The sequence below is a fragment of the Phascolarctos cinereus genome, unplaced genomic scaffold (genome assembly GCF_003287225.1).
Source record: "Phascolarctos cinereus isolate Bilbo 61053 unplaced genomic scaffold, phaCin_HiC Scaffold_4;HRSCAF=312, whole genome shotgun sequence".
NCBI classification, from domain to species: domain Eukaryota; kingdom Metazoa; phylum Chordata; class Mammalia; order Diprotodontia; family Phascolarctidae; genus Phascolarctos; species Phascolarctos cinereus.
In genome coordinates this window covers 47,337,510-47,363,212 of record NW_027555847.1, presented here as the reverse complement: position 1 = coordinate 47,363,212, position 25,703 = coordinate 47,337,510, and the positions used below count along the sequence as shown (strand labels likewise).

At 38.9% G+C, this 25,703-nt stretch overlaps 1 protein-coding gene across 1 annotated transcript in view; it reads right to left on the bottom strand.

The window, feature by feature from the left end:
• Positions 1-546: 546 nt before the first annotated feature.
• Positions 547-25,703, bottom strand: part of ARL8B (ARF like GTPase 8B) — a 46,723-nt gene continuing 21,566 nt past the window's right edge. The window contains exons 2-7 of the mRNA XM_020968462.2: positions 16,508-16,588; positions 12,831-12,904; positions 11,844-11,937; positions 6,726-6,793; positions 5,983-6,053; positions 547-2,825 (exon numbers count right to left, since the gene is read on the bottom strand). Coding sequence (XP_020824121.1) covers positions 2,776-2,825; positions 5,983-6,053; positions 6,726-6,793; positions 11,844-11,937; positions 12,831-12,904; positions 16,508-16,588 — 438 coding nt within the window. The 3' untranslated portion in view covers positions 547-2,775. The remainder of the gene's footprint in view (positions 2,826-5,982; positions 6,054-6,725; positions 6,794-11,843; positions 11,938-12,830; positions 12,905-16,507; positions 16,589-25,703) is intronic.

Sequence of the window (25,703 nt, the reverse complement as noted above, 5' to 3'; positions counted from 1 at the left end):
ATAGCATTTGCTAAGTAGCAACAAGTACTAAAAACATCTACTTTTAAACAGTTGCCAGTCTCTAAATAAGAAATGACTAGAGGACATATTTACTAGTTATTAGCAAACTCAGGAAGTGTCAATTTGGCCTTGTGAGGCTGAGTTCATCAAACAAGTTAAGCCCCCACAATGGAGTTGGAGGGATCTTGAACATCAGCTAGTCCAGGGGAATCTTAATTTTTTTGTGTGTCATGGGGTGGTTGTGAGAATAAATTAATATTTGTAAAGTACTTTGCAAACCTCAAAGCACTACATAAATGCTAGCAGTTATTATTATCGTGGACCCCTTTGGAAGTCTGGGGACACCTATGGATCCCTTATCAGAATGGTTCAAAATAACTGGAGGAAAGGCTAGATTTGAGTTAGGGATGGACCCCAGATAAAGAACTTCTCATGTAGCACAAACCATTCAGTTCACGTATAACAGCATTTCCTGATTCAAAGTCACAATAATGACACATACATGGCAGAGAATAGCAACAGCCTGAAAAAGAATCACAGTATCAGTTTGGTGGGTTATATATCTTAAAAGGTTTATTTCAATTTTTATTGGCCTACAACCCAATTTCTTGGAGGGCTAACAATCTTTCCAACCCTGGATCTCTGGACCTTGTGTTAACCGTGTCTTTACATCCTTTCTTCAATAAAGTCAGCATCTTCCATCATGATTCACATTCTGAACAATTCAGCAAGTTAAAATTGCTAATACAACCCTTGAAACGCAAGTTTATTGAATTAAGCTGAGAAATGCAGTAGACAGATGCATCCACCTAAATAAAAAAATTCACTTATTTACAAAGTTCAGTAACTATGTAAGTTTTCACATGCAAAGGTTAATAAATGCACAGGGAAACAGTTGGTAGTAGTAGTGTCTGGATGCCTTAAAATGCTGAAAAGCAATGATTTCGACACAAACACTTCAAGTTCGGCTATAGGTCAGTTAATAAAATGTGACCTGGTCCCCACATAGAGATTCACGCATTTTAGTTCAGTTTCCTCCTTTTAGGCACAAGCAAGTTGCTAAATTAACCATCGCAACTCATAGTGAACATCAAAGATGTTCAACTATAGCAGCAAGTTAATATCCCCATATCTAACAGAACCCTCCCACCCCACCCCTCCAAAATCATCCAAGAAATATGCAACATGCTTTAAGGGGAAAAAAAAGAGGACGATTTCATAAAGCCCCAATTTTTCTCTTAAAAAAAAAAGTAAATGGAGAGAAACCAAGTAGTGTCTGTGCAACATGGTGCAGTAGTTCGTACAGAATATTAAGGCCATGGCAGTCTATAAATTAAAACGGGTACTTATTAAAAGAAGTCATTGCTGACCACACTTTGAGTGCTCGACGATTTTGGAAATGCACTGTCTATATTTAAGTGCTGCTAAAAAAAAATCACACACAGTGTGAGGCAACACATAAGCAGGTGTACCAGAGAGTTATCCCCTACAGTGGTCTACATCAATATTTTACGAATGAACCAGAATTAACATATGTGTCCCTTTAAATATACAGAGATCACTAAGCTACAAAAACAAGTCCATTTTTAGTTTTAACCCACCCACCTCTATCTTTTAAAAGTGAATCAATTAACAGGATCAATTAATCAGCTCTCTTGTGCTTAGACACCTCTGTCTCAGATGTCCTACAACCTGTCCAGGTGGCGAATGATTACATTACAAAAGCAAGCAGGTCTAGAGTTGTCACAATAACCAAGATGTCTGGGGGAACCAGGCAGAGTGGTGCCAGGTCTGAAATCAGTAAGAGAGACAAAACATGACAGTTTTTATAGGTATCTTTTGTGCTGAAAGTCCTATTCTGACTGGATATAAAAATTCAATAGTTTGAGAGGCATGCAGCAGCACTGACTTAATGACATGTAGATAGAAAAACATACAGGGCTTTGAACAAAGTAACATTCTTCATAAGTTTTATTATTTAACTGGAATGTTCTAAACCCTTGAAAGTTTTTGAGAAAGTCAATTCCCATCCCCTTAAAAAAGTGTTAAACCAAAAAAAAAAGATACAAGTAATGATCTGGACAGCTACAAAACAGCATGCCTTAGTTTCTCCCACATCATCCCACCACTATGTACGTGGCTATTAAGCATCACCAGAAAGGAGTTCATTTCTAAAAGTCCCTGGGTAAGATCTCACCAGTAGAGAGGAGAAACGGTGACATTGACCTCATTGGGCCTTGTGCCCCCTTTTCAGACAATTTCCATTTCTATGGCTTAAAAACATACATTTCACATGCATGTGTGAGATAAGACAAAGAAACAATAGGCTTCTATCCCACAGGAGTCAGGCTTAAAGGGTTTCTAAATACTGTAGGTGGTGCTAGAATCCTCATGCTGTCTCAGTATCAAGCTACTGAAATCTAATTAAATATCGTAAACACTTGCTGAAAATCAATATAAAAATCTGGCCAGAATGACCCAAATTGAAATATGCAATTTCCTTGATTTAAGGTGGTCAAGACTGCTTCAACAGCACTGTGTGCTGTTTGTGACAAGCCTTTTTGTGCTGACTTTATCATGACAACTCTAGGTGATGCTTTGTGACAGGTGAAGGATACATATCTCCAGCAGCGCACAGGAGAAATTAACTCAGACAAAAGGCCATTTCTTGGATGTAGGAAGGACCATATTCTGGGTAGCATGTCAGAGGAACGGACGACAAGTCTGGGATCACAGCCAGCGGGGTGGGGGGAGGGACTCCAGGGGCTGAAGACCTCAGCTTCTTCTAGATTTCGAATGCTGAATAAGCCACTGAAGCGTGATGTCTAAGGGGACAAAGGGAAAATGGTGGTGAGACTATGGACCTACTGACGGCTAAATAAAATACTGAAAGGACCAAACACAAAGTACAAGGAGAGCATCAGAATACAGGACCATTCTCTCAATGATGTAAAATCAAATTTAAATTAGCTAGAACATCTGAACTCAACTTTTAGAACCATGAAGCAAGAGGGGAAAACAACATATGAAATCCTGACTGGGAGACACTCATAACATTTTGCTGGAAGTCATCTTCCAAAGCTTCACCGTATCAAGGAAGAGAGGTCAGCCTGCATGATTGGGGTTTTTTTGGTTTTCGTTTTTTTGAGGCAATCAGGGTTAAGTGACTTGCCTGGGGTCACACAGCTAGCAAGTGTCTGAGGCTAGATTTGAACTCAGGTCCTCCTGACTTCAGGGCCAGTGACTCTATCTACTGTGCCACTTAGCTGCTGCCCCCTGGAAGACCCTATTCCTTCTCCTTTCTGGTAAGTTAGGAAATTTAGCCTTTTCCAATCCTGCAGCATATTTTTTACAGTCTTTCAAACATCACCAGCAGTATCTCAACAATCACATCTCCAAATTGCTTCACTACCCTACTAAGTCGCTACTTTCTACTAAACAGAGATATGTTCAGAGATGAATAAATTCAAAACAAACACAAAATGTGCTGAGGAAAGAGGGAAGAGGGCAGGAATAACAGGAAAAAACCCTCAGAGAACCTCTCCAAGTTGTTGTTCCAGAGCCCAAATGCGGACGATATACATCAAACAGGAAACCTCAGCGATGGGGATGTGTCCCACAGACTACGAGCCAAATTCTTCATATTCCAAAACTAAGCACAATCACCATAGCCTAGAAAGGTACCCAACAATGGGTGTGATCTCTCAGAACAGGATCCTGATTACTGAGCTCTAACTCAATGGCCCCATGGATGCAGTCGGGCTCTATGACAGTCCAGGCAAACTGCTGTGAATAAGACTTGAGCAGGCCCAAAAACATTTCTTAAGAACCCCTCCAATGCAGGACTCTGAATTCCCATTTAAGGGACATACCAAGTCATCCAGGATTTAATGAGCACCTGCTTTGGCTACAGCCTTGACACTGGGCACTAACCCAATATGGGATCAGAGGCAAAGACCCTGGGTTCGAATCCCATCTGCCTGCGTCAGTCCACAAACATTTTATCAAATGCCTATTACGTGCCAGACACTAGGCTAAGTGCTTAGGCAAGTCATTTCCCCTTGAAGGATCTCAATTTCTTCACCAATAAAATGAGGGAGTTGCATTAGGTGGATTCTGAGATCCTTAGGTGGATTCTGAGATCCCTTCCAGCTAGAGATCTGAGGGGCTAGAACTAATGATCACTAAGGTTTCTCTCCAGTTCCAGGCACCTACATGTTTGTATTAAATCAAGCAGAATATTTAAGTGAACAGAATACTTCATGCCCTAACCATGTGGGAGAAACAGAAACTTAAAATCTTTATGATTAATAACTAATACATACTAGGCAAAGTAAAAGTTATAGGTTTAGACAGATGAGTGTTTTTAAAGGTCTTAGACAATCAACCAGTAATTATACAAAGCTATCTGTCCTATTCAACAGCTACAACAGGTCACTGAGGTGTAAAAGTGGCAAAATAGAATTTGACTAATTGAGGAGTGGGCAAGATTACATTAGTAAAATGTCTGAATTTATCTACTTTTCAATTGTTTTATCCCACACTTATAATCAATGAACAGAGGACAAGTCCAAAAGTAAGACAGACTCCTAACCTGAGCGGAGAATCAGAAAAGTCATAGAGACATACATCTGTTTGGGTTATGAAAGCTAGTAAGAAATAATACTCCAAGGATGAGTTTGTTATCCCAGAAATATAAACATTATAAACCAGGATTTGGAAAAATGCTACTAGTAACATTCTCATAGGACAGAACCAACCTAAATCCATGAAAAATGATGGGCCACTATAAAATTAAAGCAGATTACTAAAGCATGCTGAAATGAGGAATAAGAATGACAGCATGGTCACAAATGCAAAGAGACCAATTGTTATTCTGATATGGAACAAAAATGGGGATTAAGAGCTCATCTAAGAATGCTGGTGTTTCTCTGGCATTAACCCAAGGGAAAGAATGTTCTAACCAGTCAACCTAAGTACTTGAGGCAACTCATGAGACATTTCTGAAGATATATTCTGAAGAATAAAATGATATTGTTATTTATAAATAAGCATTAAATTTAGTCAGTATTAATTTGCTAGGGCCCTAAGTGAACTTAAAAAAGTTTCTGAATGGGACAGCGAGGTGGCACAGTGGACAGAGCACACCGGTCCTGGAGTCAGGAGGACCTCAGAAACATAACACTTACCAGCTGTGCCCAGTCACAATGACTCTGGGCAAGTCACTTAACCCCAATTGCCTCACCAAAAAAAAAAAAAGTTTCTGAAATGCAAAAATTAGGGATCAAACCTTACTGACCACAAATAGCAAGCATATTGTAATCTGCAAAGCATAGACTATCAGATTTGATAACCCTGAACAATCATGAAGATTAAGGATGACAAGGGATAGACAAAGTAAAAAAGGAAAGAATGAGAAAAAAAAGCTCAAACTTCCCTGAAGGCTACAAGCCAGGCTAACAAATCATCTATGAACCGTTTCTAAAACACTATACACTCATACTTTTGTTTATTAAATAATACCTCAACAGGTTAGTTTAAGTGACTGAATATCAGACAGAAGTGATTTTTCAAGTACATTAAAGCTAATGCGTATTTCTGGCTTATCGCTCCAAAAAAGTGCTAATATATTACAGCAATATACTCAGTTTTAGCAAGTGAAAAAAATTTTATAGTGCCTCCTGACCAGTCTTTATAAAATCCTATTTCAAAAGTACCATTTTAATACACAGCACAGCTGGATACCAGCACCAAAAAGATTACTACAATAAATATCAAGCAATACCTAACTGCATGGCTTTACTGAGTTCATCTCTTTAAATAGTTAGGAGTAAAGTCTATTGTCAAGGGGCTTAAAGTCTACTCTTCATCATGGCGGGGAAAACAGTACACTGTGAGAGTCACTTAACCTATAATGAGGAAGGAGAAAAGCATAAACACAAATAGCAAATAATTCTGCAAGAAATGCTAGACATTACTTACCTATATTATCCTTTTCTTTGCAAGAAATTGAATAGCAGCAGATTTCTCTGTCCTGAATAGCAGAGAGATTCCTAGACAAGGCAAAATTTTAAAATAAATTTGCATTTAAGAAGTGGCCGATTTTGCGTAGGTACTTGTGTTAATAAACAGAATGAACAGAGCAACTATTCTTTAACCACACTAAAAACATATAAACATCTCTAATGGGCTGAGAATTTTCAACTGCAAGGAGAAAACCACTGCAAATGCTGAATAAATCTAGAGTCCTAAACGATTAAAACAGCATGCAAAGTATGCAAGAGAACAAACCATGGAATATAAATGGAATAGCACTGTGCTCAAAGAAATGAAGAATACAAGAATACAGGGAATTCAGAGAAATCAGGAAAGATTTGTATGAATGATACAGAGCAATGAAAGCAGAACCAGAAGAATATACTAAATTACTAAAATAAATTAAAACAACACGAAAAGGAAGCCAAAGTTAATTTAATGGCAATCAAGCTTTAGTGTCAGGTTCACAAATGACAAATCTCAACAGCTTCTTTTCAAAAGAGAGGTGGCGAACGTTATCGGATGTGGTCAATTTTGTTTAGTTCTTTTGCTGTTTTCAAGGGAACAGTTCTATCATGGGGGAGAAAAATGTCAAGAAATGACTTGCCAAAAGAGCTATCAATGAAAGTATGCCACATAAGTGAATCTGGTACAAAAGAAAATCCCTTTCACATTGTCATGAAACGTACATTTTTTCAATTAGTTGTTTCTCATCCAAGGCATTAGGCAGGTCTCTCTTGTTTCCAAGTACTAGCACCTTTAAAAAGAAAGAAGAAAGTTCAAATGTTAATAAACGGACCTTAACTATAGAGTGAACAAAGATGACCAACTTCCACAGAACTTGATACCTTAAAAATGTTCAACTAGAACCCATCTTCATCCTCCTGATACATGATGAGGGTCCTAGTACATCAGCAGTAGGATCCTTTCACATGGCAGGTTAAGAACCGATTCCTACCAAATGACTCTAAAATTGTGTTCTATTCTCTGCATTCTGCTTGTAATAAAATTCACTGGCTTAGAAATTTTTCACAAAAATCAATAAAATCAAACTTTATTTTGGGCAAGTGTAGAAATGTAAATGCTAATAACTTTATAATCTACACATATCTATTATACAGAATGCATATACGCATACCTGTGCATGGATGCACTTATGTATATTTAAGTATACATATGCACACTCATATAAAATCCTCATATAGAATTTCAATGGCTCCAAAGTTTATCAGAAAAATAAGGCAGCCAACCAGAGCCAGAATCTTCAGTGAGAATACTCGGAACAGTTCCTTTAAGGGCATACTGACAGCTCTTACTTTTCTGGAACTTAACTCATTGCTGCTTCCAGACTCTCCCTATTCCACCATCACTCGGCAAACACTAGTCCTCTGAGGTTCACTCTATCCAAATATACCAGGCAATTCAGTCCTGACAACCCAGCCTTGACATTTCCTCCCTCCTTTCTTAGGAAGGTCAATGCCCAGCTCAGTTTTACCACAACTCCTACCCTCCAAACAGGGGATTTTGAATATACATGTTGATGTTTCCTCAAATACTCTTAACTTCTCAGTTCCTCAACTTTAAAGTTCCCATGATGTATGCTCCCATTCTGTGGCTAGAGGGACAGTCATACCCTTGCTCTTGCTATCACCCACAAGTGTTCCTTTTTCACACTGAAGAGCTCCAGAATTCCTTTATCCAATCATTACTTGTTATCCTTTTATCTTATCCTAAAACTATTCCTAAATCTATTTATTCATCTTCACAGTCACCTCTCATCCTTCCATGACCAGACCATCACCAGTGCTCTGGCTACACTCTCCTTCCCTCCCAATCATAAACTACTGAACTTTTCATCGACCAAATCAACTTTATACTAACCACTGAAGGAATCAGGACAGAAAGTGGTTAATTGTGGGAAGTGAGTAAACCACCCCAACTCCACCTTGGAGCTAGCTCAGTTCCCTTACTATTCAATTATGTGTCTAGTTCAAATTCTCTCTTGTGAGAAAAGTTTATTCAACTGTGGGAACTGGGAGAGACCCTTATTGCATTGTTCGAACCTAGGACTGCATCTCCCTGTTGTGAAAAGACCCTTAATTAAGGACTTAGGTTACAGTGAATAGAAACTCAGATCCAAAGATTGATGAAAGGCATTTTCTCACAACTGTACATCTCAAAGCAACCCATGTTTGAAAACTGGCCTTGTACTGACCAATCAATTATTGTTTCCACGTTCCTTTGACTGATTACAGATACTTGGGGGGAGTGGGACACCTCTTTGTCTAAATTCAGGGACTTGTACCTGTTTACTCTCCCCCTCCGAACTTGGAAACTTCCTAATCTTTCACCCAATTAGATATCAGACTACCTAATGCTGTATTGTTTCCTTTAAATTAGTCTTATTTGGTTAATTGTTTTTTAACGTGTAAAAGTCTGTGTCCCCCTGTATTCGGAGTCCAGGACTAAGCTGAGAATTCTGGTCCTACTTTGTTAGGCAATCAGCATGTATTGCTTAATAAATTCAATTGATATGCTCGAAAGATCAAACCTTTGTTTCCTCAGTCATTTCATCTTTCACCTGCCACACCCCCATGTTCAAATCTCTTGCCCTATCACATTATATATACCCTGTCCAATGCCAACTCTGGATCACTCCCACCACTCACCTCATTTGTCACTGAGAGGTCAAGCAATGTGCCCAAAGCCAAAGAGCTAATATGTATATGAGGCAGGATTTGAACCCAGGTCTTCCTGACTCCAGGTCCAGCACTCTACTATATCATACTCATCCCTAAACAATTTTCTATTCCACTCAACACAGCCATTGCTCCAAATCTCTTCTCTCTTTAAGCCTCCTATAGCATCCCTTTGGTGGCTCCCTCACACTTTCCCAAAATTGAGACAACTTACTATGAGTTCCCTCTTCTCTGCTCATTTCCCATCTAGCTGACATCATTCTCCACTGTCTCTTTCCCTTGTCTCTGATGAAGAGGTGCCCCTGCCCCTTCCAAGGCCAATCCCTCCACATGTATTCCTAAGCCCATCTTCTGCAGCAGAGTGCCTCCACTATCACCCCTTCTCTAATCTTTCATTTCTCTCCATCTACTTGTTCTTTTCCTGTTGCCTACAAACATACGCCTTCCTCATCCCTCAGAAAACGTCACTACATCTTAATAATAACCCTGTTAGCTCTTCCTCATCCCTCAGAAAACGTCACTACATCTTAATAATAACCCTGTTAGCTATCACCTTGTCTTCCACTTCTCATTGTCTTCTAAGCTTCCAAAATCTCAATTCTGATCTCATTACTCAACTGAAACTACTCTCTCTGACGTTACCAAGTTGCCAAACTAAATATTCTCTCCCATACTCCTGATCTTTCTTGAACTCACAGTAGCATCTGACACAGTTATCACTCTCTTACTTACTTCCACATCCAGTCAGTTTCCTAATCTTCTCCACGTCTCTCATACCTCATCCTTCTTTCCACTCACACAGTCACTACCCTAATGAAGCCCTCATCACCTCTCACCTGGACAATTACAATAGCCTACTCACTGGTCTCCCTTCCTCAAGTCTTTCTTCATTCCGATCCATCCCTACATAGCTGCCAAAATGACTGGCCTGAAACACAGCACTGAACAATTCACCCTCCTACTCAATGATCTGCAGAGGTTCCCTATTACCTCTAGAACCAAATAGAAAGTTCTCTTGACATCTGAAATTCTTCACAATCTGATCCCTTCCTATTTTTCTAGTTCCCTTCTATAGCACTCCCCTCTATGCCTTCTAGATATAAGCCTATGCACAAAGAACAAATCAGCTACCGTGTCTAGGCTTTTGCCCTGCATGTCTCCCATCCTCACCCATAACAAGATTTTTATACTGAGCCAGTCTCTAACCTGGGAATGATGAAACAGCAGGCTATGACAAAGTGCCAGTAATCAGGTAGCCGTTTAATTAATTAGTTTCATTATGAGGAAGAGATTTCCAAATCAGGAATTCTCCTGATCAGAATTCCACCTTGCTGAAGTGAAGACAGAGATTATATACATAAATCACAATAGGAAGGGAGGAGTGAAGGTGGATTACAGACAATCGTTCCCAGGACCAGGGTGGTTTCCCATAACCAGCCCACATATCCCACAATCACTACGGTACAGGTGTCCTGAAGTTCTATGGAAGCAGCATTGTTCAACTCTTTGGGGGTTGTTACTTGGTGGGTCACAGGACCAGAGTTCTGTGATGGGAACAGATTCTACAATCTTTGATTAGATTCACCTCATGTACAAAGGCAGAAAGATGCCAGTGATTATGAGTTCATCAAAGTTCTGATTTATCATTTCAAGCTGCATTGTAAGCGGGACTCACAAGAGAGGCAATTCTGAAAATCTAATCTATTAGTATAGTCATTACACATATCATACTGATTGTTATAAAAATCGTAATTCCCTTCACACCTGGAATCTTATCCCTCCTCATTTCTACATCTTAAGTTTAACTGGATTCCTTCAAGAACCATTCAAATCCCACCTGGTGCTGGAGGTCTCTCTTCAAGCAGCTAGTGCCTTCCCTTCTCAAATTACTCTGCATCTACTCTGTAGATAACTTGTATATGCCCATTTACATACATGTTGTCTTCCCATTAGAATGAGTGCAGGTACTGTTTTTACCTTTATTTGTATCCTAATCTTAGCACAGTGCCTAGCACATAGCAAGTGCTTAATAAATATTACTTGCTTGACTGATGGCATATCGTCATTTACAACATTATTAGTTATTTTACATTCAAAATTGTAGCCTGGACTATAAAAACTCATCCTCGACTGACTCCCTTCTCTTTTCCCTTCCCAGGCTAATGCTGCCCTTTTAAGATACACATAAAGAAGACAGAGCAAAGATGACAAGATCAGAGGTGGGAGAAACCAAATCCAATTCACTGACTATCCTGACTGATTTCCTCCCCTTCAGCTCTCATCTCCTGCTCAGTCAGACAGCCTAAACCTCTTCTGCCATAGAACTTCATGCCTAGAAGGTCCTTCCTACCAGCACACCTTCTATAGTGAACTCTCAACATAGTAAACTCCTCAAACCCAAGCCTTTTCAACGAAGGCTTTCTTTACCTTACACCAGATTTTCAAGTTTGTGCTCTGCCCAATATCAACACAGACCCAAAGTGCCCTTATCTACACTTGTCTCTAACCAACACATTAGGTAAATTTGTGACCACCCATTGGCTTTACTTCAGTCACATATTTCTAGGTGCCCTAGGACACAGCCCCTACAGCCTCTCACTCATATACCCTTTATTCGTGGCCAGGCTAACTCCTGTCTAAACAAGCTTTGAGTGCAGGGACGGTACTTCATTTGTTTCTACTGTCTTCTTCAGCACCCAAAGTGGGCATATGACAAATGTTAGCTGAAGGAAACTCTGACAAAATCCTACCACACCTGATTATGTAGATTTAGAAGCAGCAAGTCTGACAGCAAGAGCAGGACCATGTTTCCACGCCGTCATGTGTGACAGCTGACAAGGCAGACTGCTGTTTAGAACACATTAGTGCTGCCTGTCACATCTCTCCTACTGTCTTATAGTCCTCCTATTGTGTACCTTCACGATTTCAACATATAACATCATACCAAGTCATGAATATGGCTCCTTAAGCCAAATACAAACCACTTTCATTTTATTATCTTCACACCTTATATTTTAAGCAACAGCTTCTCCCCTTCCTAAAGATCTATCTCCATTTCAAATATGAAATGTACTAATTATAATCAAAAAGCAAACTTCTCAGACTTACTGGAATGCCTTGTAGCTGTGGTTTGTCCAGAAGATTATGTAGCTCATTCCGAGAAGCTTCGATCTTTTCACGATCTGCAGCATCCACCATGTAACTTAAAAAGTTGAGAGCAAAATTTCTTAATAATAACATCTAAGAGTCTCACTTCCTTAAAAAATGGTCCCACAGTTCAACCTTAGACCAAAGGAGGAAGAGGGTGGAGAGGGGGAATAGACGAGATCAGGACTGCCCAGAGAAGGGAAGAGCCAGGGCAAAAATCTGATCTTGAAGATTTAATTTAATTAATTTAATAACAGTAATAATAGCTAGCATTTTTATAGTACCTACTATGTGTCAGGTACTGTGCTAAGTGCTTTACAAATATTATCTCATCTCTTCTTCACAACAACTTTGTGAGATGGGTACTATCATTATCCCTTTTTAACAGCTGAGGAAACTGAGGTAGACAGGTTAAGTAACTTGCCCAAGGTTCCACAGCTAGGAAGTGTGTGGGGCTGGACTGGAACTGGAGTCTTCTTGACTCCAGGCCTTGCACTCTATCTACTGCAACACCTGGATGCCTGTCAGATTTAGCACCCTCAGAGATACTTATATGCACCCAATTAAGTGGCAGTTAAGGTTATAGTTGTCATTTAAAGTTTTTAATACATAGTTTTCTTTTAAGTAAAATATGATAAAGTTAAATATGATAAAAAGTCATGCTTTTATTTTAAATTTTCAAAATTCAATTAAAATGAATTTTTAAAAGACTTTTAACTTGGTGGTCCCCACCTTGGACAGGAAAAAGAAAAAACGAAAAAAAATCCCTCTTTCCACTGGACTTGTAAACGTCTCAAGGGCCTGCATCTCCAGGGCCTGACCCAGCATACAGTAAGTACTTGGGCACAGAGTAAGTACTTACTAAATGCTGGCTGACTGAATCCAGTGCTACAAGAATTTTTCTAAGAGAACAAACTGGAAAGATCCCCGTGGCCACACCCCACTTACACAATCGCATTGACTCCTCTGCAGTATCGTTCCCACATGCTTCGGAATCGTGGCTGCCCTCCTATGTCCCAGATCTTTAAATCAAAACAAGACAATTTTTTATAAGGAACATTTCAAGTAATAAAGAGGAAAGACAGGGAAAATTTCAGAAGCATTTCCCAGTTTCTTGGGAAAGACAATTTCATCCCACCCCTTCAAAAAAACAACTTATTTGCAAGTTACATGAAAACAATAAAACACCAGATATAACAGTTTTATCAACCAAGACTTGTAATGGGCCCTTGACCATGTGGGACACCAAGAATTCATACTGTTAGCATTCCTAAAACAGATCCTAAAGGATTCTGACTTCTAAATCAAAGATTAATTTCAATCATTTTGAAGCTTAATTCTTTGAAAAAATATGATTATTAACTAGAACATACCATACAAATCACATTAAATCATGTTCATATTATATTTAATAATATCTGAGGGTCTACTATCCCATTTAGATATCAGTACAAGTACTTTCAGGTTTATGAAAGTATATATGGTATAAAGATACCTCCACTCAACACAGCACGTGGGAAACTTGAATCTCAAGCAAAAACATGTATTGATTTGTTAGAAGTTGCATTTATATAGGATATCCTACCACTCTTTGACAGCTTTGAATTTAACTACATCTCACATAAAGTCACCACCCTGCCAGTTTCTTCCCCCTCAATGTTTGTATGTAGCACAACTGCCCTTCAAAGTATTTTAGTGCTCAGTAAGCATAAAACCTCACAAGACTTCTTATAGATTGATTTCCCCCTTGTGCATTTGACTCCAATACCATATTGCCCCAAAAGGTCAACAGCAATTGGCAACATTTGAATCTCACAAATATAGCAGCTGGGCATGCCCATAAAGAAGGTAGGTAGCCCAACAGGCAGCTTCCCAACCAGGATTTGTATATCAAGAGGACTCCTGAATTTTAATAGATGCGATCACAAAAATAAGAGGCAAACAAACTAGAATAGAGATCAGAAGAGAATGCCATGTGTCCCAAACATAGTGATTCAATTCCATGTATTAAGTGCTTACTTGGTACAAGGAAAGGGGGGCAGAAAGATAGTTAAGAAAAGAGAAGGGAAGGGAGAGAAGAGAAGGGAATAAGGCAATATGCCACACACTGTGCTAAGCACTTCATAAAATTATCTCATTTAGTCTTCACATTGGTTCCTCACTTCGGGAGTTATAATAATAGTATTATTATTTCTATTTTACATATGAGGAAACTGAGGCAAAGAGAAGTGAACTGAATTGCCCAGGGCCACATATCTAGTAAGTGCTTAAATGTACGTTAGGAACTAACCACATACAAGGCACTATGTGAGGCACCGGAGATACAAAGACAAAAACTCAACAGCCGTTGCTCCCAAGGAAGTCATATTCTAAGCAGGATAGAATATGCATACAAGTAAATGCAAAGTATATACAAAGTAATAAAAAAGTGAGGTCAAGTTACATTGAAGGGCTCACCTGAGGGTGAGCTGTACCCTGAAGGAAGCCAGAAATCCTACCGAGTAAAGGCAAGGAAGAAGCACGTACAGGGAAGGGGAAAGGAAGGCAACAGACATAAAGGCACCACGGCACAGGACAGACTGCAGCACACGAGACCAGTGTAAATAGAATGAAGAATGCAAAATGGGGAATAACACAACGTAAACCTGGAAAAGTAGGTGGGACCCCAACTGTGAAGGCCTTTAAATGTCAGACAGAAGAGCTTGTATTTTATCCCAGCACAAAGAGAATGGAATTACTAGAGATTTCTGAGTAGAGAGCTGATATGGCCAGATATGTTTTAGAAATATCAATTTGGCAGCAATGTAGAGGATGAATTAGAAAGGAGACTAGAGGCCCCAATTAGGAGACAAATTAAATAGGACCACTAGCAGGCTGAGTGCTTGAAAGAGGGGAGAGGCTGTATGAGTGGAAAGGAGGTAATGCAGAAGCTATGGTAAAAGTGCGAGCAAGTAATAGAAGTCTTGCAATTGACAGAGGGAGTTAACAAAGATGTAAAGCCTGACAGCAAGATTATGGACCAAGAGGATTGGAAGGATGGTGGGAGACTCATCTGAAATAGGGAAGTGTGGCAGAGGTATGGGCTTTGAGGAAAGCGGGAGCTCCATTTTAGACATGCTGAGTACAAGGAATTGTGCAAGGCCAGAAGAATATACAAAAATGAAAATGGGATTAAGCACAAAGAAGACAGAGAGGCCAAGGCAGATGGTCTGAGGAAATCTAAAGATAGAGCAACTATTGTTGGCATAGAGGATCAGTAGCTTCTTCATGAAGACGCAGCACAGGAACTGACTACAAGAGGCCCATACCTGGAGGGTAAGGGGGGAGGGAGTAGGGCCCAGTTCCTACCAGGCACAGAGGAGGCCATGAGCAGAGGCATAGAGAAGAGATCACAGCATCATCGATCTACAGCTGTAAAAGACCTCCAGAGAAGTCAGGAAAGGAACATCAAATAGAGCTAGGAGACCCAGACTACTTCAATGAAGCGCAATTTGCAAGAAGTTGGGAAGGGTCGACTACAGCCAAATTGGAGAAGATTTTAGCTGATTAGGAATCATTCACTCTGGCAACAGACCATCAATAAAGGGCTTTTTGTGGGTTTGTTGTTTTTTTTTTTAATTGTGATTAGAGCAATGTATTCAGAAGCTGACTGGGCAGGGTATAGAGAATGGATTGGAGAAAAGATAGCCTAGAGGCAAGAACACCAATAAAGAAGCTGTAACAAAATCCTAGGAAAAGAGACATGAAAGCCCAAACTAGCATGGTTCGGTAGGAATGGAAAGAAGATAAGAGAATATTTGCAGAAGCAGAACAGAAAGAACTTGGCAGCTACTTAAAATAAAAGAGGATAAAGAAGAGAAAACAGTTTTTTGTTCGGTACAGGGATGGGGGTGGTGGTGGTTAAATAGAGGTTTTGAGCTTGGGTTATGGAATTGGGAGGATGGTGACAACAATAACAGAAAAAAACAACAACATAAGAAGAACAAGATTTCAAGAACTAAAGATGACCCATCCAGTTTTGGACTTATTTCTGAGAATTAAGGTGCCATGGGATATCCAAGGAGAGCTATTCAGCTGTGAATTCTGAGAGGGCAGTGATATAGATTTGAGAGTCAACTCTCCAGTGCAATAACTAAAGCCAAGAGAATAAAGGAGATCTCACCAAGAAATTGAGAGAACGAGGCACAAGCAAAGCTGTCTGCTGAGACGTAGCAAACCTCACCACCTCCAGAACCACTTCAATCCTACCTGCGACTCACTTTTCCCTCCACCCCAGACTGGCCCTCCATTCCCCAACCGATGATCTCAGAGGGAAGTGTCCTGTTATTCTAATCACAGGGACTCAGAAACATTTTAACATTATAAAAATGGCAGTCAGGGTTTAGGATGCTGCTACTACCATAGGCAATTGTGCCCTGTGTAAGATTGTGCCACTTAACATACCTTTTATAAGACTGCAACTTGAAATATTTCCAACGAGCAACTAATTTAAAGCTTTTGAAATATAACCCACTTACAATTCGTAGACTTATAGGATTAAAGGGAAAAAAACAAAACATATCCCCCAAATCTAAAATTATAATGACTAGGGAATCTAAATGCAACATAATGTGATTTTTACATACCTTTATTGTGACGTTACCTTTAGTTACCTTCCTCATGTTAAAGCCCACTGTTGGGATCATATCTTCACTGAATTGACCTGACTGAATAAAGGGAAAACTATGTATTAGACAAATCTGAATTCATATAGATTACCTAAGCATTAAAACCTTCCCTCAATCATTCCACATCTGAAATTGTTCTTGGTAATACACACCAACAATATCAGTTTTGTTTTCAAAAACAACACTTTTCATAATCACTGGTTTGAAATGTCACGTCATTAAAAACTCACTTAGAAAAGCAAAGGAAATATTCTACAGATCAGTTCTTATCTTCTCAAAGACTGACCTGGGACCAGGTACAAAATTCTGCCATAGTTCTATGACACACCAAAAGAGAAACAAAAAAGCTGGTAGGTAAATGAACAGTCTCCCATTTGACTGACATTAATTACTGACATTTGTTGTTGTTCAGTCCTTTAAGTAATGTCTGACTCTTTATGACCCCATTTGGAGTTTTCTTGGCAGAGATATTCGTGTGGTTTGCCATTTCCCTCTCCAGCTAATTTTTACAGATGAGGAACTGAGGCAAAGAGGGTTAAGTGACCTGCCCAAGGTCACACAGGTAGTAAGTGTCTGAGGCTACATTTGAACTGAGGAAGATGAATCCTGCTGACTCCAGGCCCAGCACCTGGATGTCACCTAGATGCCCCTAATGATTGCCTTTAGCCAAAGCCAATAATATTTATTATGTAGCTATGTATACTGCCTGACAAAGCACAAAAGGCTCTGGACTTGGGCGTGAAGAGAGCTGAGATGAAGTCCTGACACTTGCTGGTTATGCAGGTTTCTACATCTGTAAGATTGGGGAAATGTATGCATTACTGATCTTACAGGTCTCATAACTTGTGAAATGCTATACAAACATCATCTCAAATCCCCACATGGCCCTAGGATACACTGAATTTCTTGTTACCAGTCAAATTTCACTAGCACCAACTCCAAAAGATTATTCTAATTCTTCTATCACCCTCTGGCCAACTCTGGGAAATCTCTGTCATGCCACCATATTCTAATTATATAACATTCGTTTTCAAAGCACTTCTACATACATCTTATTTGAGACACACAACATGCCTGCAATGTAGGCAGAAGAGGCACTAGCCCCATTTTACAGATGAGGAGGATCCACAGGGTAGGAACCCAAGGTCCCAGGGTTGATAACCAGCAAAGCTAGAACAGAAATCCAGGTTGTCTGGCTGACCCAATGCTCAATGTTCAATGCCCTTTGCTATGATAACTATGGTAACTGGTCTGGATTGGCGTTCCTGTCTCAGGTCCCTGCCCTCTCCAACTTATCATCCACACACCTGCCAAAGTGATTTTCCAAAAATACAGGTATAGCCATATGCATTCCTCTAAGGGTTTCTTATTACTTCTGGGATTTCCTCTGGCATTATTCCTCCGGCATTTCCAGCCCTCCACTACCTGTTGCCATCTACCTTACTACCTTACCGCCATCCAGCCTTACTATACAACAGTCCCCTTGTTTCATGTTAGGATCTAGCTAACCTTGACTCCTAGTTGCTTGTCACACATGACGATCCCTCTTCTGATGCCGTCTCTGTACCTCTGCACAGATTATATCCCATTCCTGGAATGCATCCTCTTCTCATTTTCATATCTTAGTTTCTTTCAAACACAACTTCTAACACGATGCCTTTCCTGATCCCCTAGTTGCCAATGCCCCCCCTCCCCAAAAAATTATTTTGTTCATACAACTAAGGATAACATATTCATATATGTACACAGGTATGTATGCGTGTATGTATAAGCATACCTATGTCTCCCCTAATAGAATGGAAGCTCCTTGAGGGCAGACATCTCATCATTCGTCTTTGTAATCCCAAAACCTAGCAGGTATATAATAAATGCTTGTTGACTACCTGGATCGGTAATTAAGAAAAAGGAGAAAATAAAAGGCATATATAATTCTTATTTACCCAGCACAATCAGGGAATGCTTGGGATTTGATGATATCCCAAGAAAATGTAGGATCACATATGAGTTGGTCAAGCACAAAGGATAAAAAATGGACAGCCCAAGCAACTCAGTGATGTGAATAAAATACAAAAAGGCCCCAGAAGCAATGTTTGTAATAGCAAAGAACTAGAAACAAAATACGTGTCCTCTAATGGGAGAACTGCTAAACCTATTTATGGCACATGAATTAAACGGAATATGATATTCCATAGTTGGCAAAACTACATGAAATTCACCATGGACATGGAAGGACTCATGAACTGACGCAAAGCGAAGTGAGCAAACCCCAGAAAATACACGCAATGATTACAATCATATGGCGGGGGGGGGGGAGCAGTAGCAGCAAAAATCAAAACTGAACACAATGTAATTATAATTAGAAAGTTTAGCCCTACAGACTAGATATGAGAATGTACTCCCCTCCCTTCTTTATATATATACTGATGTGCTGATTAGATTTACTGATAGACACTACTTTCTTCCTTCTTTATTTTTTCTAATTTAAAAAAAATACATGGTGAAGAATCACAAGATTTGATAAGGTATGGACAGGTTGAGATACAAACCAACGGAGGAAAACTCAAGTGTACTGAGATCCCAAATTTAACTAAAATACTATTCAATGCCACTGTATTACTGCAGTTAGTAGGCCTACATCTAATGGGCTAATCTGAGAAAGCAGGTGTCTAAGCAGACTCTTAACTGCCCCCTCAGCATCCCAGAGCTCTTTTTTACTTCCTATTAAATCGCACAGATGCAGACAACACAGTTATTGCACAACAACAGTCACATTTATCGGTCAAACGACTTTCCTGGTTCTCATCCCTGCTACAGATAGTTATAATTTGCCACCGGAAAAAAAAAGTTACATTTTTATCAAAACCTTTCCTTGTGTCAATTTTGAAGCTATAACAGCTAATATATGCCAATAATTTTAAAAGTGAGAAATAATTTGTTTTTGTAAATAACAAATTGCCTATTGGAGAAATCATTTCTGCTTAAGTAAGGTGGTCTTCAACTTCCTTTTGTTTGTATCCAAAATTCTCCCCCACCACCACCACCCATATACAAAATGACTCTCCAGTCTCCCAAATCTGTATGTGAAACTAATGTATTGTTGATGAATCTGTCAAGTGGTCGACTTGTTTGAAAAAGCAATTTGGAATTATATGAACAAAGGTACAAACTTGGTCATACCCTTTACCATAGTGATCCCACTCCTAAATTTATACTCTGAGGATGAAAAGACTCATTTTTGTAAAGCTAGACACAGTAGAACTCTAATACAGCAAAAAGCTTTGAGAACTACATGTCCAACAATTTGACAACTACATAAATTTTAATACAGGAACGTTATGGAACACTACCATACCATAAGATTACGAATGAAGAATTTTTTAAAATGTGGAAAAACATTTTTAATACAGTGATGATGAGGGAAGAAAGTACAGTTAAAACAACACACCCTGTACATGAAATTAATGTTAATGAGCAACAAAATACATCAAACTTACTTGAATCAAAGCACACACTCTTCCTCTTAAGAAGCAAGGAATAACAAAAGCGAAAGATTACCTGTACTACTATCCACAATTGTTTGTGTTGTTTTTCTTAATTTTTCAAGATAAATACCTTGTTTCAGGTTTGTGAGTTCTAGGGTTGATTTACTACTATCAAAACAATCTATCAACTTTTTCTATGATACTATTAGTACAGAAAATCTACTCTTACCAACTCCATCTTAGAAATAAATTGAGGAACAAATGGAAAATTTCTAAGTTATGATCCCCACACTTCCTTCACATTATTATACTGTCATGAGATTAGATAATTTCTTCCTCTAACCAAATATTATTATGTGAAAGATAAAGGTGACTTTGAAATTATCTGTGCTAACAATGGCATGCACAAGCATGAGAATTCAAAAGTTAAGTTATATTTGTTCTTGCAAAGCATCAAGAATTTACTAAATTGTTTCAGAAGAGGCCTATAGTGGAATAGGTATAGTGGAAAACAGGCTGGCCTTGGAATCAAGAATGCTGGGTTCAGGATGAGGCCTCTGGCTCATCAGGTGACTTTTGTATCTCAGTTTCCTAGGGTTTTTTTTTTAGATGCTTCAGATTCTCCATTGATTGAGCACTCAATGCGGCCTCTGAGGCTGAGACCCAATAAAGGATGGATCAATTCTCTGCTACTCACGCTAATTTTGGCCTAACAATTAACACCAAGAAAACACAGGTTCTCCACCAGCCAGCCATACATGGAACCATTGGACACAGGAAATAGAAAAGTTCTGGATACTGTGGATAAGTTCACTTGCCTTGGCAGTATACTTTCCAGGGATACCCATATAGATGATGAGGTTGATGTATGCACTGCCAGAGCTAGTGTTTGGGAGGCTCCAGAGGAAAAGTGTGGGATAGAAGAGGTATCAGACTGCCTACCAAACCAAAGGTCTACAAAGCCTTTGTGCTGATCTCATTGTCGTATGCCTGGAAAACCTGGACAGCATACCAGCGCCACGGCAGGAAAGTGAATCATTTCCATCTGATTTGTCTCAGAAAGATTCTTTAGATCACCTGGCAGGATAAGATACCAGAAACTAAGGTCCTTTTTCCAGCTAAACTGCCAAGTGTTCAAACTCTACTGCAGAGAGCATAATTCTGATGGACTGGCCACACTGTTCAAGTGCCAAACACACGTCCACCTAAAAGACTATTTTATGGAGACTTCAGACAAGGCAAGCACTCACCTGGAAGTCAGAAGAACACTTTATACAAGAACACTCTCAAGGTCTCTCTCTGAAGAACTCTGGAACCAACTGTGTGACATGGGAGAAGCTGGCAAAGGACCGCCCAGCATGGCTCACCCACATCAAAGAAAACTATGATCAAACTAAAACTGCAGTAGGTCAAAAGAAACATGAGATGAACAAATTTAGAGACATTTCCACTTCCAACGTTCACACGGACTACTTGTTCCCAACTTGTGGCTAAGCCTTCCGAGCTCACGTTGGTCTAGTCGGCCACAGTGAACCACTGTATCGTGACTCCAACACAGTGTTGTCATTCTGTTCTTCTTCCAGAATGAAGGACAACAAGCAACCAACCAAGCGCTCTCAATTTTTAACATACCTAACAATGCCGATAAGATGGCCGCATGGGTTTAAAAATACATTTTGTGGCAAAATTTAGGCTGAGACTTTAAATTTATTCCTTTAACATTAAGCTGTTAAATTGCATTTAGTAGATTAAAAGATTAAAATTCTCATAAGAACTTTTTAAAAAAGCAGACTGGCCAAGAAAATTTCTTTAACCACTAATTAAATGCATGACTGCCATGCAAACTGCCCTATTCCTGATAGAGCTGGCTAATACCTATAGCTAACAGCAATGTCTGCCTAGCAGCAAATTCCTTGCCAAAGAATTCTTCATTATAGCACCAAATTTCCCCAACTTAAATCTACAACTACGAACCACCCAGCTTACCAACCCTAACCGCTCCAGAAAATTCATTTTAAAATCCAGTCTGATGCCCTAATACATGCTTCATATTATACTACAATTAGAGCTCACTCTCACCTGAAGAACAAAAAAATGCAACCAATGTTTGAAGAGCCTTAATGATGGCACAGGAAATAGTCATTTTTAGTAATAAGACATTTAAATAGTATTTTACATTTTATCAAGCATTTTACATTATTAAGTTGTAGAACTGTGACTAACCTTAATTTCTGGACTACAAATCCAATACTTTTCTTACTCTGTGACAATAACTGTCATTCAGATCCAGTGGCATGCTTCTGGTACTTGACTCTTAATACATCTGACTGACGTCCCTCCTAAGAATGGTTAAAGCCAATTCAAAGGTAGTCTAGGTTTCATAATAATTTAACTTCTGGAAGTAGAGATGTTCTTTCTAATACAAAAAATGTTAATCATCAAATAGATTATAGCATTAATAGCACCTTACTAGATTTTAAGCTCCAATTTTTTTTCTAATCTCCCACAGAACCTGGCATAACTAAGTGCTTGATAAATTTATGGAATGAATATCTAACCCCTGTGGCTGATAATAGGTCGTTTACATTTTTTCTTTTAGATCAGACTATTGATTTCATCTTGTAGGGAGCTCCTGGGGAAAGATTACCTAGACTGATCAGATCAGCCCCTACTCTGCAACTTACAGTTTTATCAAGTTGCCATGGGGCACTAGGTCCCACTGACAGCATGTAGAAGAGACTGAAATCCAAGTCTTCCTGCCACAGAGGTGGAGGATGCCTTTGGTTTACTATCCACTCCATACTGCCTCTCATTTGTTCACTTAGCACTTTCTTCCTGGAAGCAGGTCATCCCAAGTCTGATTAAAACAATTCTTGCAATGGATTGCTAATGTTTACCAAAATTAGCATGAATTGGCTTTCTCAGAATGCTGCATTCCACCTCCACCTCAGCGACTTCACAAGCAGCACCACATTCCTGGAATGCACTCCTTCTTCTCCACCTTAGAATCCTTAGTTTCCTTCAAAGGTCAACCAAAATGCCACATTCTCAAATTGTCCTGCATTTCTTTATGTGATGGGGTGATGCATGCTCAGTGCCTGGCATATATCAGGCACGTAGCTGGACTGGGAACTAGAGAATCTCTACACATTTAATTCAATTAGACAAACACTGAATTGCCCACTTGAAAGCAAAGACAAGGTTTTTGAAGATTAGCAAGATTTGCATAAAAGCAGACACACAGGTGCTTGACTGGCGATGATTTGTGCTACACAAGGACCTGCCATCCCCTAATATTCCTCAGTCCTGAGCCCTCAGCACAGTCAAACATCACATATCTTGTGAAGTCATGGTTTTCCTCTAAGAGGAAGAAGTTCCACTAAGTTTTATTACAATGAATAGATTACTTTTAATGGATTACTTATAGCACATAAGTGTGTGAAATGTAAAACTTCACACCTAATTTTTTCAATATAGGCTGTTATCTTTGTCATAAGTCTGCTAAATGAAATAAATAGTTTACCAATAAGTGCCTAGAGCTATAAACTCCCAATGACTTTAAAAGTTTATACTCAAAAGTCATGGTCAACATGCAGTTATCAGCAAGCTGGATAATATAGAGCAGAAAAAAATAAACAATATAAAATCATATCTTCATGACTCCAAACAACCCTCAGATTGTAAGGTCAGAACAATTCACTGGTTTCTGGACAATAATCACTATGAAAGTGTTCTTTTTCCCCCCTTTTATATCATGAGTACTATCCTCCCACTATAACATGTAAAAAAAGCAAAAATTCTAATCTGTACCATGGCTATGGATTTCAAGCCAAGACCAAAATAAAATAGAAGAAAAGCAGCCTAGTTTCCATTGAGAGCTGTTAGAGCAAGCTAGATGCTAAAGAAGGACACAGTTAAAATTTATCTTAACTCCTTTTATAGTTAAAGTAGAAAGGATAACAGACCTAGAGCTGAAAGGAATCTAAGAGGTAATCTAGACCATCTTTTTCATTTTACAGATGAGGATGGTTAAATGATCTATCACACAAGAAGCAAGCATCAGAGGCAGGATTTGAATCCAGACCCTCTGACTTCAGAGCTCTCTCTAATTCACCATCTAACCAACCTAGCTCTTTTTTTGGTATATCATAAATCAAGAATAAGGATTGAATATGTTGAAACCAATACAAAAATTTTCTTCCAACATCTCCTCATGGAATGGAGGTGACCTATGATTCCTTTAAGGCTATGTTAAAAGAACACAAGGTCAAAAGAGTTACTATCAAGTCAAAAAAGCAAGAGCTGGTCAAACCAAATTTAATTCATCACTTCAGGTTAATGAATTTTCAGCCACAACGGCTCTCAAAAATCATTTAGCAAGGGGGAGGGCGCTAATATCACTAACTGAGATAAGCCACATCAATGAAACCACAGATCCCTGAAATCAAACCACTCTGAGAAAGGCTCTAATTAAATGTATATTATTATAATTATTATTATTATTACTACTTAATCATAATTTGGAACCAGAGAACAATGGTGACCTCTTAAATATCTGTACCTATTTATTTTAGATTACTAATTAATTCTACATATATTCTGATTTGGATAGGGATAAGGTTGCTTAGTACCAAGTACTCAAGAAGGGAGTTCCAAATTCCAGTGTCCAAGGGAGATGGTAAGAGATACACTTCCCTTATATCAGAGAGCATATTAACAGCATTTCCATAACAATACTTGTTAATTCTCAAGAAGTTTTTACTATAGTACTTTTCAGGGTAGTGATACATGAATGGCAGCCCACATCTCTACCCCACTCCCCATTATTAAATTAACCAAGGTAAGAAATCCTTCCAATCCTTATTCTATACAGGGTATTCATTCATTCATTCATTCAACAAGCATTTATTAATCACCTTCTATGTGCTAGGCACTGAAGATAGAGATAAAAAGCAGTACTTGACCTCAGGGAGTTTATAGTCTTTTGAATGTAACAGAGAGAAAGAAAAAAAAAAGAATACAAAGACCTTATCATAATACTACTCACTAGTTTCGTTCAGTATAAAACAAATCTGCATTATCAAGGAGGTTTAGTAACTGGGAAAAAAAATAAGCTCACAAAAGGCTTTCAACTATAAATAAATGACTTTTTTCTATATGACCCTTTAACTTGATAAATATGAGATTTAATAAGCTTTATTAAAATAAAAGGACTCCATTCATAGTCCCTAAAGACAACATTATGAAAAGGATCCAATACTAATAAATGTATACGTATACCTGTGTATGCATGTACATATGTACGGAGGTACATACATAGGCAACTAGGTAGCTCTGAGGATAGACAGCAGGGCCTGGTGTCAGGAAGACCTGAATACAAATGTGTCCTTAGACACTTACTAGCTGTGTGACTCTGGACAACTCACTTAAGCTCTCTTTGCCTCTGTTTTTTCATCTGAAAAATGGGAACAATAATAGCACCTACCTCCCAGGGTTGTTGAGGATCAAATGAGAAAATAATTGTAAAACACTTAGCACAGTGCCTGGCACATATAGCACTGTTGTTTGTCCTCCATTTTTGAAGAGGGCTAATGACACCACAGGGTGAAGTCTTGATTTGCGCATGAAATGGACTTAAGTACAGCAGAGTTGCACAAAGTCATCAGTTTCTT